Source organism: Aquarana catesbeiana, linkage group LG05, assembly GCF_042186555.1.
Source record: "Aquarana catesbeiana isolate 2022-GZ linkage group LG05, ASM4218655v1, whole genome shotgun sequence".
Lineage (NCBI taxonomy): Eukaryota > Metazoa > Chordata > Amphibia > Anura > Ranidae > Aquarana > Aquarana catesbeiana.
The window spans coordinates 555,697,444-555,718,214 of NC_133328.1; the positions used below are offsets into that span (position 1 = coordinate 555,697,444).

The 20,771-nt window shown below is 43.8% G+C and overlaps 2 protein-coding genes across 2 annotated transcripts in view; one reads left to right on the plus strand and one right to left on the minus strand.

The window, feature by feature from the left end:
• The window catches only part of RALYL (RALY RNA binding protein like), a 1,862,755-nt gene that overhangs the window by 999,371 nt on the left and 842,613 nt on the right, over nt 1-20,771 (plus strand). The window lies entirely within an intron of this gene.
• LOC141145305 (hemoglobin subunit alpha-3-like) lies at nt 11,981-15,507 on the minus strand. The gene is made up of 3 exons (XM_073631879.1): nt 15,344-15,507; nt 14,033-14,237; nt 11,981-12,294 (listed from the first exon to the last, which is right to left on the minus strand). Exons 1-3 carry the CDS (start codon nt 15,436-15,438, stop codon nt 12,166-12,168), a joined length of 429 nt encoding a protein of 142 aa, XP_073487980.1. The 5' UTR covers nt 15,439-15,507; the 3' UTR covers nt 11,981-12,165.

Genomic DNA, 20,771 nt, shown 5'->3' on the forward strand with positions numbered 1-20,771 from the left:
GATAAAGAGCATAAGTACTGCTACAGAGAGCCAGGTGGGCTAGCATTTTCTGTTGTGTGTATTTGCTGGAGAAAAACCCTTGCGTGGGAAACCGTTATGGACTTTTATTTGCCTTTTTCAAAAAAATGAGCTACCATGCCCTAAAATATAGTTCCTGACTGGTTTGAATCACTGGCAAAAGCATCTACTATGAGAGCTAAACAACCCCCAACTCTACAATGCGATAACTTTTGCACAAACCAATCAATATACGCCTATCGCACGACCGCGTGATTGTCAGTTAAAGCGACGCAGTGCTGTATCGCAAAAAAATGGCCTGGTTATTAAAGCTCCACCAAAAAAAATAAAATAAAAGTCAGCAGCTACAAATACTGCAGCTGCTGACTTTTATTATTAGGACACTTACTTGTCCAAGGCGCCCGCAATGTCCTCACCCAAAGCCAATCTGTCCCTCGGCTCCCAGGTGCAGACGTCAGCATCTTCAGTAAGAGAATCAGGAAGTGAAGCCTTGCGGCTTCACAGCCTGGTTCCCTACTGCGCATGTGCGAGTCGCACTGAGCATTCTGACTGGTCTCTGCTGTCTTCTGGTACCTGTGTGTCTCCCAGAAGACAGCAGAGGGGACAGAGGAGGGGCTGGACATGGCGTAGATCACTGCAGAATCTGCGGCGATCTATTGCCGGAAGTGGGAGCAAATACCTGTATTAGACAGATATCTGCTCCCCCCCCCCCCCGAAAGGTGCCAAATGTGACACGGGGGGGACCAGAAAAGCAGAAGTTCTGAAGTGGTTAAAATAAGTAGACACTGTGGGGGGATTTACTAAAACTGGAGCACACAGAATCTGGTGTAGCTGTGCATGGTCGCCAATCAGCTTCAAACTTCAGCTTCTTCAATTAAGCTTTAAAGATAAAACCTGGAAGCTGATTGATTTCTATGCAGTGCTGCACCAGATTTTGCACTCTCCAGTTTTAGTCAATCATCCCCGGTATATTTCAAGTTGTTGCAAATGGGCACTCTCAGTAATCACTCTCTCATAGTCACCAAACTCACGAGAACTAGTTTTCCATATGTATGGCAGGAAAAGAGGGATGAAAAGGAGAGGCGGGATGGGAAAGTGAGGGGAAAGGGGAAAAGAAAACCATGGGAGAAAGCAGGAAAGGAGAGGAAAGGTACCAAGGTCCAGGGAAATGAAAAGGGGAAGATGAAAACCAGAGAGGGGGAAGGGGGGGAGGAATGAGGAGGGGAGGGAAAGAGAATGGGGGGGGGATGAGGGGGTTAAGGGCAGGACAGGGGAGAAGGGAGGGGAAGGAAAGGGAAACACAAGAGAAGGGGAAAAAGGAGAAAGGAAAAACAGGGAGGAAGGGAAGAGAAAAAGGACAGAAGGGAAACAGGTCAGAAACTCCCATATATGATTTTAAATGGCTACCTGAACTGGCCGAGTAAAATCATATAGAGCCAAGAGGAAGAAGGAAAACTTACAAGGGCGCATAGAACGGTACACTAGCCCCACATATAATACAAATGTCGCTGAGTCTGACCCTCCACAGTGCGCATGTGCGAAGAATCATGCACACACATGCGCGCACAGCTCGCGGCCAAAGGGCCAGGAAGGCCCAAGCTGCAGCTGACACAAGTAGTACTTGAGCTGACCTCAGCTCAATCATCATCAACTGTTTCCAACCACCTTTCCCTTCTCTGGATAATATGTGGGGCTAGTGCACCTTTCTATGCACTCTTGTGAGCTTTCCTTCTCCCCCCTTGGCTCTATATGATTTTACTCAGGTAGTTCAGGTAGCTATTTATAAATATCTATTGGAGTTTCTGACCTGTTTCTCCTTCTGCCCCCCCCCCTCCGTTTTCCTCTTTCCTTTTCATAACCCTCCCCCCTACCTTCCTTCCTCCTTTTTCCCCATTTCTTGTGTTTACCTTTCCTCCCCCCTCCTCCCTTTACTTACCATCCCCTCCTCCTTCCTCCCCCCCAACCCATCTCTGGTTTTACCCTTCCCTTCCTCTCCCCCATATCCTCCGTAGGGGAACGTCAGAGGTGCCTTGGCTCTGTGTGCTGGTCTATGGGTAAGAGGCAAAGCCCCCCCTTCCCCATCTATCAACCATGCTCTATTATACTTTACTCCTGACTTTGTTTCCTTGATTATTCTGTATATTTTGTTACTCCATTCCAGATACTATCCTCTTGATGAAGCGGAAGAACCCCGCAAAACATGTAGAGGATCACATGTCCTGTGACACTACTATACCTTTTGTCTCCAACTTGGAGCACACTAAGTATCAGTCACACACTTATAGACAGTCTGTATTTAAATACTTTTTTGGTATGAACTTTGAAAATGATGTTCCTATCTGTATTTGGATATCCTCTTTTTATCTCTTTGAATAAATTAAAAAAAAATTATTTTATTCAATGTGTATTTTGTCCAATCAGTACTAACCTCGTCAATTTTCCTGTCTTTGGAGAATAGTAGGGGAATTGTCTCTCTGTTCTCGATTTCTCATCCTAGAGTTTATACTATACCTACACACATACTGTAGATTTCTAACAGATTCTACACCAAACAGCAAATCTAGCCTGCCATCTATTGGGCACTGGCTGTCAAAATACCTGAACAATGACCGCAGCTAATTAGTCCCTGTTCAGCTGACAATTTTTCACCCAGCACCTTTCATTTTGAAATTAAAGTTTGTCAAGCCAGGTGGTGCTGACAGAACCATCAACAGATCAAATTTAAGGCTGATACAGCAGGAGATGGGAAGGAAATTTGATCTGTGTATGGCTAGCTTTAGTATCATACTAACAAGATTAGATATCTTAGCCACACATGGCACGCTACAGTTGGGGATGGAGAGGCCATAAGCCAGTTTGCATACACTGTGTCAGTACTCCTAGGACCAATACCTGGAAGAGTAGAGCAAACTCTCATCCTCCTCTGTTAGCTGTTTGGTTGTAAGCGTATAGACTCAGAGTGAGTGAACTGTTATAACCCAATACATTGGACTGCAAACAAAAATGCACAAACATAGCAGGGATAGTAGTAAACAAGACCCAGACAGACTGCACTGGCAGAAACAGCAGCAATCTGAAATTTTTCATTATAAATGGGAAAATGTTACTGACAATCAATAGCAACCTGGTGTATGGATCGGTGTGTATTTCCACTGGCATCCTTTAGCTGAACCAACAGCCTATGCTGGCAATGCAGAGAAACCAGGACCTGAATATATTTTCCACATATGTACAGTACAGTGCAAAAAATTTAGGCAGGTGTGAAGAAATGCTGTAAAGTAGGAATACTTTCAAAAATCGATACTTTAATTGTTTATTTTTATCAATTTACAAAATACAAAGTGAGTGAGGAGAAGAAAAATCTAAATCCAATCAATATTTGGTGTGATTATCCTTTGGTGTCAAATCATCATCAATTCTTATATTTGCACACTTTGTACACTTGCACAAGAATTGATGTGGTTTTGAAGGCAAAGGGTGGTCACTCCAAATATTAATATGATTTGGCATTTTTCTTATGTTTATTTACTTTCCAATTTGTTAATTGATAAAACTAAACTATTAACACTTCTATTTCTGAGAGCATTAGTCATTGACAGCATTTTCCACACCTGCCTAAAACGTTTGAACAGTACTATATGTTTGGGATACAAACCCAAAACAAGTAGGGTTTTTTTTTTTTTTTTTTTAATTAACAGTAGGAAAATTGAACAGGTCAATTTGAAACCTTAGATCACAGGATGTAGAGTATAGTAAGGCTGACCATGCACAGTATATTCTGATTGAACTACCGCTTTTAGATCTATCATCAACTATGTGGTGCAAGGGTTTGCCTGATTTAATACCATTTGATTCGATTGTTTAGGTTTGGCCTTATATCACCATATAGTTTTAATAATTGTGTTTGAATTGGGTGGAAATGCATATTGCTCTATGTATATTTTATACTGCCTATTTTACCATTAAAGTGTACATATAGCCATTTTTTATTTTGTATTGAATAGGGAAGGTTTAAAAGCTCTATACATTTATTTCTGTTTTATGTCTGCATTTCCCATTATTTTATGTCCTGTTGATAATGTGTATCATTATTTAAAACCTCCCTAGTTTATCCAAAAACTAGAAGAAAGACGTTTTGGCTATACATACACTGTAGTTAATTTAAATTTGTAGATACTGGAAAGTTGAATGCTTGTGGTGCTGTAAGTTTTACTAAATTGTGTCAAATAAATATTAGTCATGAAAACCCATGTTCACTCTAAATAGTTATTAAACAGATGATATATTGAGAGATTTTTTTTTAACCCAAAACCTGGTTTTATTTTTTATTTTTTTTGGAAAATTATTTTTTGTAGTTTTCAATAACACATATAGTATTCAATAAAACATTCAAGGACTGCTCACCACAATACAATGAGCCATCCCAAAAAACAAGACAAAACATATAGTATATAAAAAATAATTGCGTAACATTGGACATGTACATGAACATGCCTGTGAAGCTTGCCAACCTGACCCACACTGCCTTCTCAGGAGAGACACAAACGCGCCCCCCCTCTCATAATTAACCAAAAGCACGAGGATCCATGTGAAAAAACTACCCACACTTTCCAGAGAATATAATTTGTGTGTCCCACCATACAATTTTGATGAAATCCCACCTACCCGTCTTGTCGGATGTGATGAGGTGCATATCAGAAAGCCTCATAGAACAGAAATGATAACATTAACAAAAGGTTAAACCTAGCCTGTGAGAGGTGAGGCCATCCATCCACCCCAGAGACCTACCAGGGCTCTACCGATGGAGGAGTCAAATTCTTCCAAGACAGAACTATGTGTTTCCTATCATGAAAAATAATAGAGTAAGTAAGATCTGTATAGCGTTATTAGGGGCCAAATCATCCACCAGCCGAGTAGGCAGTGCCTTATAGAAGGAATAAAAGACATTGTTGTCACCTTCTGTACACACATTAAAATATCCATCCAGTATTTCTGTATACCAGGACAATCCCAGAAGATATGCGTACAGTCAGCCCCCCTTGCAGATCAACGCCAGCAAGAAGAGGAGACTGAACCAAAAATTCTAGCTATCTTCACCGGGGTCATGTATATATGATGCAGAAATTTGTAGTGGATCAGTTGGCCCCGCTCGAGATTAGTCTGGTAAAGCATGCATCCCAGACATTCTCCCAATCTTCTGTGTCCAAACCAGGGACCAACGACTCAGATTTAGTTCTACACACACACTCGTGAGCTGAACAGTCTCAGGGAAAAGGAACTTATAGATAGTAGATAGGGGCTTTTGGAGATCATCCTCCCTTAGCATGGATTCAAGGGCAGACCCTGAGAACGAAACCCTTACATGTTTAAACTGTGTTTGGTATGTGTGTCTTAGCTGTATATAGCAAATAAAAATGGGTATTTGGCAACTGATGTAGAGACTTCAGTTCATCAAAAGACTTCAGCTGCCCATTAGTGGTGACATCCCCAATCTTTTTAATCCCAAATTTCATCCAGACCACTGAATCTTCAAAGGCAAAAAATTGGGGCAGATTGGGATTTCTCCACAAAGGGGCATGAGGCGAAAGTGGGAAGGGACCCCCAAATTCCTCACCATGGGCAACCATCTAAGCATGTAACACTGACCTCATAGAAGTAGTTAATACATAGGGTGATCTGGGCCCCCTAAATACCAAATGGGCCAACTCTTCATAGGAACCCACTAGCGCCACCTCAAGTAGCAACCGCAGCATCATTATATGGACCAGTGAGCCACCTATTGACTATCACCAACTGTCCCTCCAAGAAGTATTTTAAAAGTTGAGCACAGCTAGGCCCCCCTCTTTCTAAGGCTGTTGTAACACCCCAAGCTTAAGTCTAGTCACCCCTGGCATATCAATTCTGATACTAAACCATGAATGGATTTGAAATAGATTTAGGAATCTAAACAGGCGAATTCCGCAATGTATACAGCAAGAGGGGTAGAAGCTTCATTTTAAAAGAGAAGTAAGGGATTTTTTTTTTCAGTTTCATACTTACCTAGGTGGATGCAGCATCGCTCTGATGCTGCATCTGTGCCCCAGTGCCTCTACACTGAGAACTGAGCAATTGAACACCGCCGATGGCTCGGTTCTCACAGCTCCCCAAGCAGAGGGCTGCTGAGTGTCAATCAGCAGCTCCCTCCTCACTCACTAGAGTGCTGAGCTGTGGAGGGGTGGGGAGCGGCTGTCTCAGCCTCTCAGCAGCTTGCTGAGAGGCTGAGACGGGTGTCAGTCCAAGCACCTGGTGGATCCAGACTCCCATTGTCGGGATAATGCGGTGCCTGCACTGATTTCTGTGACGTTAGCAGTCCACTCTCTGCTGAAAACGGGTCACAGGAGTGCAAAACTAATTGCACTTCTGTGATCCATAGGAGAAGCCCAGCCAAACGAGCTTTGGCTGGACTTCTCCTTTAAGTAAGTTCACCCTTCCTATCAGGGAGAGACAGAGATTTCGCCAAGCACAAATTTGTTCCTTAACCACGTCAATACAGGGCTTTTATACACCCTTCCTTCCCAGACCAATTTTTAGCTTTCAGCGCTCTCACGTTTGAATGACAATTACTCAGTCATACTACACTGTACCCAAACCAAAATTTTATAATTTTTTCTCACAAACAGAGCTTTCTTTTGGTGGTATTTAATCACTGCTGGGTTTTTTATTTTTTGCAATATAAGCGAAAAAAGAGAGACATTTTTGAAAAAAAAAAACACTTTTTTTAGTTTCTATTGTAAAATGCTGCAAATAAGTAATTTGTCTTCATAAATTTAGGCCAAAATGTATACTGCTACATAACTTTAGTAAAATTAACCCAAATTAATGTTTATTATTTGGTCTCTGTGAAAGTTATAGAGTCTACAAGCTATAGTGCAAATCATTGAAAAATGATCACATCTGATGTACTGAAGGCCTAACAAGACAAAATGACAACTAACAAGCCAGAAAAGTACAAATACCCCCCCAAATTACCCCTTTTTGGAAAGCAGACATTCCAAGGTACTTAGTAAGAGGCATGGTGAGTTTTTTGAAGTTGTAATTTTTTTCCCACAATTCTTGGGAATTTTTTTTTTTTTTTGCACAAAATTGTCATAATAACAAGTTATTTCTCATACACAGCACATGCATACTTGCAATGACACCCCAAAATGCATTCTGCTACTCCTCCTGAGTATAATGATACCATATGTGTGAGACTTTTACACAGCCTGGCCACATACAGAGGTCTAACATCCAAGTAGCAGCACCGTCAGGCGTTCTACAGCATAAATTGCACATCTCATTTGATGACAACCTATCACACTTTTGAAGTCCCTGGAGCACCAGGTCAATGGAAACACCCACAAAATTACCCCATTTTGGAAAGCTAACACCCCAACGTACAATCTATGAAGCATAATGAGTCTTTTGAACGGTTCATTTTTTTACAGAAGTTTTTGGAATATGTGGGAAAAAAATGAAAACGCATTTTTTTAGCAAAGTTGTCCATTTATAAGATATTTCCAACACATAGCATGTACATAGCAAAACTGACACCCCAAAATACATTCTGCTACTCCTCCTGAGTATGGCGATAGCAAATGTGTGAGACTTTTACACAGCCTGACCACATACAGAGGCCCAACATTGAAATAGCACCTTCAGGCATTCTAGGGGCATAAATTATACATCTCATTTCTCAACCACCTATTACACTTTTGAAGGCCCTGGAGCACCAGAACAATGGAAACGCCCACAAAATTACCCCATTTTGAAAAACTAACACCCCAACATATAATCTATGAGGCATAATGAGTCTTTTGAACGGTTCATTTTTTTCCAGAAGTTTTTGGAATATGTGGAAAAAAAATGAAAACACATTTTTTTTACACAATGTTGTCCATTTATAAGATAATTCCAACACATAGCATGTACATAGCAAAAAGGACACCCCAAAATACATTCTGCTACTACTCCTAAATAAGGCAATATCACATGTGTGAGACTTTTACACAGCCTGGCCACATACGGAGGCCCAACATCCAAGTAGCACTGTCAGGTGTTCTAGGAGCATAAATTACACACATAAATTCCTGCCAACCTATCATATTGTTGAAGGCCCTTTGTATTTTTCTAACACATAGCATGTACCGTACATACCAAATACAAACCAAAATACATTCTGCTAAGCAAAGGGTAAAGAAAAGATTGCCTGCAGTTTTAGTAGTGCAGTGGTCCACAGAGGAGAGCATCGGTCCAGGCAGCAGGTAGGAACGTGGACATCGACAGCAAAACAGGCAGCAGGCAGGAATAGTCAGTACAGGTAGAGATGTTGTCAGCACAGCCAAAGCATTGGCCCAGATAGCAGGCAGGGATGTGGTCAGCAGCAGCAAAAGGATCAAAGGATCGTCCATGCAGCAGGCAGGAATATGGTCAGCACAGCCAGAGTATTTGTCCAGGGAGCAGACAGGACCATCAAGCTTAGGGCATCAGTCAGGAAAGAATGGGGACAGGGGTAGAGGCTTCTCCCACCCAAATCGCTTTGAAGTCTCCGGACAACCAGGCCCTGTTCTAGGAACACAGAAAACCAAAAACTGGTTTTCTGAACTCAGAACACTATTCTGGAGCCCCTCACATATGTGAGACCCCTGTGCAGCAGGGTGAAAGATCAATCCAAGGGGCAGGCAAAAACATGGTCAACAGGCCAAGGTCAGTGCAGGTAAAAGGCAGAAATAGACGGTAGGCAGAGGCATAGTTGATACAGTCCAGGTTCAGTTCACGTGAAAGGCAGAAACATGGCGGATAAACAATGCAGATGGTAGGCAGAGGCATAGTCAAGAAACAGGCCAGGGTCAGTTCACATGAAAGACAATGATATGGTTGGTTGAGGCAGGGAAATATTCAGGACAGAAATTGAAAACGGGGAAATGGCAGTATTAGAAATATGGGCTAATAGTTTTCGAGAGTGTGATATCGCTTAAAGCATTCTCCAATTAAAAGAATAGGTTGGGAGGGACAGTCGGGACAATGGAAGCTGGTGTCTTTCCTAATTCCTCTTTTGGTGCACCCCCAACATTTTTTTTGGTGTCGTCTTCCAGATCCTGTTGGTGGAATATAGTCCGGAAAATGGCACTCATGTAGTCTACAGACACAATAGGAGTGAATGCTTTCTGGGGGGGATACTTGTTGGTAGATCAGGACAGTGACAATGTCTTCAATAAACTTTATGTGGTGGATGTTTCTATTGATTTTTGGTAGATGATGAAAGAATTTAAAAGGGCCAAATGAAAAAAGTAAATTGCAACTTTTTTGTACCAGAAGAGGGATTTTCTTGTTGAAAGATAGGGCTGCAACATTTGATCATTTAAATCCACCCCCCATGTTTTTATTGTACTCATTGATACAGGAAGGCTTGCGAACGGGACCGTGTCTTCTGCGAAATTCCACGTAGGTGTCATCGTGGATGGTGGACATGATGTACACATCTTTCCTATCCCTCCACTTCACAGCCAACACTTCCTCGTTCCTCAAGCTTGTCGATTCCCCCCCTTCGAATGGTTGCGGTGACAAGACGCTGTGGGAAGCCCTTTCAGTTTTTCCTTGTTGTAGCACAGGTATAGGTGATGGATAAGGGGCAAACTGGTGTAATAGTTGTCCATGTAAATATGATACCCCTTTTGGAGGAGTGGGAATGCCAACTCCCAAACAATTTTTCCACTTATTGCCATGTACGATGGACACTCAGGGGGCTGGAGCTGGGAATCTTTGCCTTCGTACACGTGGAATGATTGCACATAACCGGTGGTGCTTTCACAGAGCTTGTTGAGCTTCAAGCCGTACCTCGCCCTCTTACTGGGGATATATTGCTTGATTCCCAGCCAGCCTGTGAAATGCACCAGGGATTCGTCCACAGATATGTTTTCATCAGGGGCATAAAGTTCGGCAAATTTCTTGGAAAAAAAATTAACTAGGGGGCAAATTTTATATAGTTTATCAAAATGTGGGTGATTTGGGGGGGGGGCACTGTGAGTTGTTACTGAAATGCAGGAAGCGCATTATAATTTCGTATCGGGACCTGGACATGGCCGATGAAAAAAATTGGCCTATGGTGGATGGGTTTGGTCGACCAATACTTATGCATTGCATTTTTTTTGTAAGCCCCATGTTGAGCGTTAGGCCTAAAAACAATTTAAGCTCCACCACTGTTAGGGGTCTCCATTCAAAAGGGCAGGCATAGCTGGAGCTGGGGTTGGTTGCAATAAATTGTTGGGCAAAGAGATTGGTTTGGTCCACGATGCCTTGAACTAATTAGCCAGGGAAAAATAAATTTAAAAAATCCATTTGGGAAAAATCTGCAGTGTTGACCTGCACACCTGGCAGCACTGTAAAAGGGGATATCGTGGCTGAACCTGTGGTAGAAGGCAGCCACAATGGGTTTGCCAAGGCATCTGGAAGCTGGGTTTGGGCCCTAATTCTTTGGCGTGCCCTTGTACTGGGCCTTTCCTCCTGGGGTCTAGCAGCGCTTGTACTGAGCCTCTCCTCCTGGGGTCTACCGCAATTGGCACTGCTGGTAGCTGCCTGTTGTTCAGACCGTCATATTTTTGGATGGACTGCTTTCGCCTCTGATTCGGATCCTGATGTGCTGCCTTCAGGGGGCTCATATTCCGAACCAGAATCTGAATCAGAACTGAGCGGTGAGAGCTCCCCATTGCTCTCATCGGTCAGACTGAGTATTTGGTATGCCTCTTCTGGGGTGTACACCTTTCTGGACATAGTGACTGTATGTACTCTGCATGTACTCTGGTGGCAGGTACTCTGGTGGCAGGTACTCTGGTGATGTGGCAGGTACTCTGGTGGCAGGTGGTGATGTGGCGGGTACTCTGGTGAGGTGACAGGTACTCTGGTGGCAGGTACTCTATTGGCAGGTACTCTGGTGGCAGGTGGTGAGGTGGCGGGTACTCTGGTGAGGTGGCAGGTACTCTGATGGCAGGTACTCTGGTGGCAGGTGGTGAGGTGGCGGGTACTCTGGTGGCAGGTACTCTGGTGAGGTGGCAGGTACTCTGGTGGCAGGTACTCTGGTGGCAGGTGGTGAGGTGGCGGGTACTCTGGTGGCGGGTACTGTGGTGGCACGTACTTTGGTGAGGTGGTAGATACTCTGGTCTGGTGGCAGGTACTCTGGTGAGGTGGCGGGTACTCTGGTGAGGTGGCAGGTACTCCTGATGGACAGGTACTAGATGATAGGTACTCCGGATGACAGGTACTAGATGACAGGTACTAGATGACATATCCTCTTTATTTCGGGGGGGCAATCTGGGCACAGTAGTTCAGTATAGGGTACTGTAGTATGTTGTAACTCACTGTTAGCTGATCTCCTCCTCAAACTGGATCGGTGTGTAAAGAGGAGAACCCAGCAACAGCGATTACACACTGTTTTGTTTACATTTAGTGACTGGCTGTGATTGGACTCTTTACACTGATCGGGGCTGGGCTGTATCCAAGGGAAAAGCCTCAGCCCCGATCACCGCTCTGCGCGCCACCGGGGGGCACGCACGGGCACCGTGCACGCCGCTTCCCAATGCTGCATTGCATAGTGACCAATCACAGCTCCCGAAGCTCCGCCGCCCGCCGCTCCAATACCCCCATCGGGAAACGGCTGTGTCCCGAGGGACACGCTGGATCCCTGATCACCGCTCTGCGGGCCCGCAGTAGCGGCGGAAAGCTGAGGACATCATATGATGCCCACCCACGATGGGAGATCCCATCTGTGGGCGTCATTTGACTATGGCTGGGTATTGAAGTGGTTAAAAATTGATAAATAAAGTCTGAGATTGAGTTGGTAATGGTAAGTCACTGGTTTGATTTTTTTTTTTAAAGAGACACAGCATTTGAATACATTAATATCAAACAATCAAAAAACAAAAAGATAATAATACAGTTGAGGCAGAAATGAAAAATAGTTTCAGTTTTATTTAAGAGCACATCAGATTTATATTTGATGGACAATTTACACAAGTAAATACTCTTCAAAAAACATTGCAACTTGGTTGTAACTGAAATGGGCCCAGAGAACACTTCTTTGCACATTGTTTTACTTGCTGTAATTTCTGATGTAGCCTGTTATACAGGGTGGATTTATCTGTACTTGGAGGTGAGGACTGCAGAGACTAGAGCAAGGAATTTGTCCCAGGCAGCCTGAACTTCAGGAGTGAAATCACCAGGGAAATGAGAAGCCAAGACCACCTGGATAGTGTGAGACAGCAGCTGCAAAGAGAAATAGAGGATATATTATTTTTGTGTATATAGACACATTTGTATTATTTAATAAGGACAGTAATGTTCAAACTGCTTTTAGAAATTACATTTTTTTATTTAACCACTAAGCCACCGCCCACCGTCATATGACGGCTGGACGAGGCTTCTGTTATTCTGGGAGGACGTCATATGACGTCCTCGCCTTCCCGAGCCACTAGGGGGCGCGCGCGCGCGCGCCCGCCGTGTCACTCGGGACCCGGTGCGCGTGCCCGGCGGCCGCGATGTCCGCCGGGCACCCGCGATTGCCGGGTAACACAGCAGGAGCGTGGATCTGTGCATGTAAACACAGATCCACGTCCTGTCAGAGAGGAGAGGAGACCGATGGCGTGTCCCTTGTACATAGGGACAGCGATCAGTCACCTCCCCCAGTCAGTCCCCTCCCCCCACAGTTAGAATCACCTCCTTAGGTAATACATTAACCCCTCGAGCGCCCCCTAGTGTTAACCCCTTCCCTGCCAGTCACATTTACACAGTAATCAATGCAATTTTATAGCATTGATCGCTGTATAAATGTGAATGGTCCCAAAAATGTGTCAAAAGTGTCCGATGTGTCCGCCGCAATATCGCAGTCACAATAAAAATTGCAGATCGCCGCCATTACTAGTAAAAAATAAATAAATAATAAAAATGCTATAAATCTATCCCGTATTTTGTAGACGCTATAACTTTTGCGCAAACCAATCAATATACGCTTATCGCAATTTTTTTTTACCAAAAATATGTAGAAGAATACGTATCGGCCTAAACTGAGGAAAAAATTTGTTAAAAAAAAAAAAAAATTGGATATTTATTATAGCAAAAAGTAAAAAATATTGTGTTTTTTCAAAATTGTCCCTCTTCTTTTGTTTATAGCGCAGGAAATAAAAACCGCAGAGGTGATCAAATACCACCAAAAGAAAGCTCTATTTGTGGGAAAAAAATGATAAAAATTTAATTAAGGTGCTGTGTAACACGACCGCGCAATTGTCATTCAAAGTGCGACAGCGCTGAAAACTGAAAAATGGCTTGGGCAGGAAGGGGGTGTACGTGCCCTGTATTGAGGTGGTTAATGTACTTTTAAAAAAGAAGTATGGATTTGTAGGTTATTGTAGAATCATACTTACCTAGGTGGATGCATCATCGTTCCGATACTGCATCTGTCCCCCGACGCCTCTTCACTGAGAACTGAGCTATTGAACACCGCCAATGGCTCGGTTCTCTCAGCTCCCGAGCAGAGAGCAGCTCTCCTGCACTGCTCATCCATGCTTACTGGAGCGCTGAGCTGTGGAGGGGCAGGGAACGGCCCTCTCAGCCTCTCAGTGGCTTACTGAGAGGCTGAGACGGCCATCAGTCCAGGTACCTGACAGATCCAGACTCCCAGAGTCAGGATGATGCGGTGCCTGGACTGATCTGTGTGAGGTGAGCAGAGAGTGGACTTCCGACCGCTCTCTGCTGAAAACGGGTCACAGGAGTGCACTCCTGTGACCCATAGGAGAAGCTCAGCCAAACGAGCTCAGGCTAGACTTATCCTTTAAAGGTTACAGAGCAAATTGCTTCTTTTAAAAGGTACCCAATGAAAGTATCTGGTGGAAGGTGCTCTTCTCCAAATCAAGGGATACAATACTACCATACCTTACCTGCCTATAATGGTTACTCTCTTGCTTCAATACCTTCTTACTATTGTATAGAAATATTCAGTAGTACTTACAGTAAAGTTTCCTGGATCCACTCTTAGGTTGTAGGCATGCAGGTCACTGAGGGAGGACAGGTTGCCAGCAAGGTCATCCAGGTGATTGGCTGCACCTGCAAGAGCATTAATAATCTTTCCACCATGTGTGTTGAGGTCAGCAGAGCCAGGGGTCAGGTCAAAGTGGGTAAAATAAATCTTGGTCTGGGGGAAGCTAAGGAGAAGCCTAAACATAAAAAATAAGAAACAGATATTATTACATGGAAATGATTTGAAATAAATCCATCCACACACTTCTGATCTGATATTATGCTTCCGTGAGTAATATGGTAGGTTATAGTAATAACTAATTCTCTGTTAAACTGTAAGCATTTAGTAAGCACATTTTTCCTGCTGTTTGTATAGACACCAGAAAATCCAAGTTATCAAATTTGTATTCCTTCACTGATGTTACTTTGTAGGTTAGGTTGAAAAAAGACACAAGTCCATCAAGTCCAACCTATGTGTGTGATTATATGTCAGTATTACATTGTATATCCCTGTATGTTGCGGTCGTTCAGGTGCTTATCTTCAATATTCTTCAATGCTCCCCGCTGAGACCACCGCCTGTGGAAGGGAATTCCACATCCTTGCTGCTCTTACAGTAAAGAACCCTCTACGTAGTTTAAGGGTAAACCTCTTTTCTTCTAATTTTAATGAGTGGCCACGAGTCTGGTTAAACTTGTTAAAACTAGCAGAAGAAGAACGGTGCAGTCCTTCAAGAAATTAACCTTAGACAAAATGATTTCCTTGTTTCATGCCTTGATGGTAACTATTTGCACACAAATGATACATAATTTGTGATATATAAAATACCAGTAGTAGAAATTACTAATGACTTATACCATGGGTGCTCAACCTGTGGCACTCCAGCTTTTGTGGAACTACAAGTCCCATGAGGCATTGAAAGGCACTGACAGTTACAAACATTACTCCCGGAGGCATGATAGGACTTGTAGTTCCACAACAGCTGGAGGGCCACAGGTTGAGCACCCATGACTTACATCTATCTCTCAAATTTCAGTGATGCTTGACTTCCCCTGAAAACACATTTTTAGTTTTGTAGGGTAGGGACAGGTTATAAATTCTATCAATAGTATCTTCGCTTTTTAAAAAGACTATACACATAGATCAAGGAACTAGAATGACGTAACCCATGTAATGAATAAAAGTTTGTAAGTTTAACTTGTTACATTAACCTAAGAACTCCTGTGCTGTTACATTATACATTCAGTTGAAATTGCACACTGTATTTGTCTATATAAAATATAACCAAGAATAAAAGAACCATACCTGGTCAAAGCCTCAGAGCCCAGAGCACTGCCCTGAGATCCAATCTTTCCCACTATGGAAAGCACAGCAGCCTTCTCACTTGCAGATAGACTCATTGTGATGATCGGGAGTTGGTGTAGTACACGTTAGATCAGCTTGGCAACTCAAGAAAAGTCCACGTTAAACTGAAAATCTTGCCAGTTTTTAAAGCATTAGGATACAATTCACAATGGTCAAGATGCATTTCTATTGGCTGAAAACTGCATACCACCCATTAGAACTGACTTATCTTCTGAACCATACATGCTGTATGTGCTGATATAGGGTAAGCATCTTATCACTATATGCTGATTACAAAGCATATACACTCCTTTTGTTTTTACTGAGCTATTGCTGATCATTACAGTTTAACATATTAAATTACACGGCATTACACATATATTTTAAATGTACTCAGTTTGATAGCATTTTGAGTTGAATACGATAGTTGTGATTGTTTTGATTAACATTTTATCTCTTTTCTATCCTTTTGGTTATCAAGAATACCAATCAAGTGTAGTTTTAACAGAAAAAGTTCAATTATTTCTAAACAATCATACTTGCACCCTATACTTTATTATTTTGAAAGTAACAAGATTTCTATTCTTCTAAGAGACTTTTGTTAGGCACTTGACTAAAGCATGTCTAGTATGACCTTAATATAAGTAGACACAGTTGGGGGGATTTACTAAAACTGGAGCACGCAAAATTTGGTGTAGCTGTGTATGGTCGCCTCCTATCAGCTCCTAACTTCAGCTTGTTCAATTAAGCTTTAACCTCTTGCTTACTGGGCACTTAAACCCCCCTCCTGCCCAATTTTTAGCTTTCAGTGCTGTCACACTTTGAATGACAACTGCGCGGTTATGCTACACTGTACTCAAATGAACTTTTTATCATTTTTTTCACACAAATGGAGCTTTCTTTTGGTGGTATTTAATCACCACTTGGGTTTTTATTTTTTGCTAAACAAACAAAAAAAAACACAGAAATTTTTGAAAAAAAAAAAAAACAAAAAACATGTTTCATAGTTTGTTATAAAATGGTAATTTTTCTCCTTCATTGATATTCGCTGATGAGGCTGCACTGATGGGCACAGATGGGCTGCACTGATGGGCACTTATGGGCTGCACTGATAAGCACAGATAAGGCGACACTAATAGGCACAGATAAGGCGACACTGATAGGCACTGATAAGACGGCACTGATGGGCCCTGATGGGTGGCACTGATGGGTGGCACTGATAGATGTCACTAATGGGCAGTGATAGGTGGCACTGATGGTCACTGGTAGGTGGCACTAATGGGCACTGGTAGGTGGTATTGATAGGCAGCACTGGTGATGAGGCACTGATTGGTGACAGAGGTGGCACTGTGGGCACTGATAGGTGACACTGTGGGCACTGATAGGTGACACTGTGGGCACTAGTAGGTGTCGCTGGTGGGCACTGGTAGGTGGCACAGGTGGGCACAGAAGCCTCTGCAGAGGCTCTCCACAATCAGGAATGAAGTCCCTCTCACACCCGCTGGCGATCGGCTTTTTTTTTTCTACTCATGCTACTTGCGTGAGGAGAAAAAATAGCCGATTACCGACTCTGTTTACATCACATGATCAGCTGTCATTGGCTGACAGCTGATCACGTGGTAAATGGTCGGCATCGACCCCTTACTCCAATCTGTGATCAGCCAAATCTCATAGACTCGCTGATTACAGAGCACACTGCGCGTGCCCTGCAGGGGGCGCGCAGGCCACTCGAGAAAGGTACACTAGCCCCACATATAATACAAACATTGCCGAGTCTGTTTCCCCACAGTGTGCATGCGCGAAGAATTGCACACGCGCATGCGCACACAGATCATGGCCCAAGGACCAGGAAGGACCAAGCCACAGATGACTCAAGTAGTGCTTGAGCTGGCCTCAGCTCAAGCATCATGAACTGTTCCCAGCCACCTTTCCCTTCTCTGGATAATATGTGGGGTAGTGTACCTTTCTATTCACCCTTGTGAGTTTCCTTCTTCCCCCTTGGCTCTATATGATTTTACTCAGCCAGTTCAGGTAGCTATTTATATCTATTGGAGTTTCTGATCTGTTAACCCCTTCTGCCCTTTTTCTCCCCCCCCCGTTTTCCTATTTCCCTTCCTATTTCATACCCCCCCCCCCCTCCTTCCTCCTTTTTCCCCATTCCTACATATATATTTTTGTATAATTGCTACAGAGGATCAATTCATCCACTTGTACATGTCATCATATCCGCCATAGGAGAACGTCAGAGGTACCTCTGTGTGCTGGTCTATGGGTAAGCGGCAGCGCTCCCCCTTCCCCATCTATCAACCGTGCTTATTATAATTTAGTCCTGTCTTTGTTTCCTTGATTATTATGTATATTTTGTTACTCCATTCCAGATACTATCTTCCTGATGAAGCGGTAGAACCCAGCAAAACATGTAGAGGATCACATGTCCTGTGATGACCCATTATACCTTTTGTCTCCACCTTGGAGTACACTAAGTATCAGTGACACGCACTTATAGACAGTCTGTATTTTAACCACTTCCCGGTGGTTGTGTTATCCTGACTGGGCATCATATGACGTCCAGCAGGATAATCTCTAGCGGGCGCCCACGGGGGCATGCAGCACGACGATTAGGGATGGTGTGTTTTTTGCTTTGGACAAGGCGCTTCCCCGATCATGGTAAACAGCCAATGAAATTGGCTGTTTACCACGTGACCGGCTGTGTCAAAATCACAGTCGATCACATGTGACAGGAGACTCCGAGGCGCGCAGCGCGGGGATTGGGGAAGGCGCATGTCCCTTGGACACAGCGCTTCCCCGATCAGGGTGAACAGCCAATGAAATTGGCTGTTTATCACGTGACCGGCTGTGTCCAATCACAGCCGGTCACAAATGTAAAGACAGAGAGCAGTTACTATCTGATCGTTGCTCTCTCCTCACACACCGATTGTGTGAGGAGAGAGCAGGGATCAGTAAGTGAGATCAGTGTATTGTCTGTACTATAAAGATAAAGAGGACCTGTCACAACTTTATCTGGATCTGTCAGTCACACAGCCCATCTGTCAAACAGCCCATCTGTCACAGGCCCACTGCCATCGGTACTGCCATCAGGCCCGCCACTAGTACCGTCATCGGTACTGTCACCCATACTGCCACCGGTACTACCACACAGGCCCGCTACTAGTACTGCCATCGGTACATCCAGCATTACCGCCATCAGGCCCACCATCAGTACCGCCACACAGGCTCACCACACAGGCCCACTACCAGTACCACCATTGGTACCGCTATCGGTACCGCCATCAGGTCTGCCTCTAGTACCACCATCAGTACCGCCACCAGCACCGCCACCTGTACCGTCACCTGTACCACCATCGGTACCAGTACCGACATGGTACCAGTACCGCCACACAGACCCGCCACTAATACTGCCATCGGTACCACCACACAGGCCCGCCACCAATACCACCATCAGTACCACCACACAGGCCCGCCACCACCACCACCAGCAGTACCATTACACAGGCCCTGAGGAGGCATATGCCATTCTCAACATGTCGGATGATGAGAGCAGTGGGGAGCTCCCATCATGTGATTCTGGTTCAGAATACGAGCCAGTGGAGGAAAATGAATCAGAGTCCAAGTCGGCAGAGGAAACCACCCCTCCCAAAAGAATAACGGGATCAGGACCAAGATCAGAAGACCTACCCACCACCAGCAGCGCCAGACCCCAGGAAGAGGAGTCCAGTACAAGTACTGGAATTATACGCCCAACCCAAAGAACCCAGCCCCAGTCCTACCTTCCCGATGCCCTGGCAAACCCCTTATGGTTTCCTGCCAACTCGGGATCTGCTATAATCCCCCCTTTCATTTAATTTTAATTTTTCCCAATTAGATTATTTTTATTTATTTTTGCCACAAGATTTTCTGCAGAATATGGTGGACCAAACCAATCTGTATGCATCCCAATTTATTGCTGCCAACCCCAATTCATTCTACGCCCACATGTTCCGGTGGTGACATCTAACACTGGATGAATTTAAATTGTTTTGGGGACTTATGTTCAATATGGGGCTTACAAAAAAGAATGAACTCCATGTCTATTGGTCAACCAACCCCATCCACCACATGCCAATATATTCTGCTGTCATGTCCAGGACACGATACGACATGACTATGCGTTTTCTACACTTCAATGATAATTTGCAGTGCCCTCCCTGAGATCATCCCAACCACGACAAATTGTACAAGATACGCCTCATAATCAATTCCTTTTCCCAGCAATTTACAGAAGTTTTTATCCCAGACCAAAAAAATTGTGTGGACGAGTCCCTTATACATTTTACTGGCCCACTGCACTTCAAGCAGTATATACGAAGTAAGAGAGCCAGGTATGGGTTGAAATTAAATAAATTGTGTGACCGAGCCACTGGATATGTGTTCACATTCTGTATTTATAAAGGCAAAGACTCCCAGCTCCAGCCCTGTGATTGCCCCACATACAGTATATTGGAACCAGTGGGAAAACTGTCTGGGAGCTGGCATACCCCCTGTTTAAAAAAGGATACCACTTATATGTCAACAACTATTATACCAGCCTGCACCTCTTTTGTAACCTTTACAGCAAACAAACCCCGGCCTGCAGTACCTTAAAAAAACGGAAGGGCTTCCCACAAAATCTGTTAAAAAAAAAAATTGCAAAACTGAGAATCGGCATTCATAGGAATTGAGGAGGTATTGGCCATGAAGTGGAGGGACAAGAAAGATGTCCACATCCTCTCTACCATCCACAATGACACCTTTGTGGAGATCCAGAGAAGATGCGGCCCCATTGTAAAGCCTGAATGTGTCCGCGACTACAATATATACATGGGGTGGTGGATTTAAACGATCAGATGCTGCAACTCTATTTGTCAACCAGAAAGTGCCGCTATTGGTATAAGAAAGTTGCATTTCACCTGTTTCATATGGCCCTGTTGAATTTGTTTGTCTGCTACCAAAAAGCAACTCAAAATCAACAAATCACCTACCTCAAGTATATTGAAGAAATCGTCACTGCCCTGATTTACCAACGATTTACCAAGGTCCCGCCCCAGGAAGCATTTGCTCTGATATTGTGAGTTGATTTCACAAGCAACATTTTCCCTATAATATCCCCCCCCACAGAATCTGGAAAAAGACACCAAATGCAGCAGAGGAGTAAGAAGAGATACCAGTTATTATTTTTCCCAATGTCCCTGCCAACCTGGCCTGTGCATCGGAGATTGCTTCAAAAATTATCACACATCCATCAGATATTAGTTCGCCTTATTATTACCAGACTGCCATTTCCCCATTTCAAATACCTGTGTGGATCATTTGCCTGCTACCATGTTACTACCTTCCATGTTAATTAACTGAC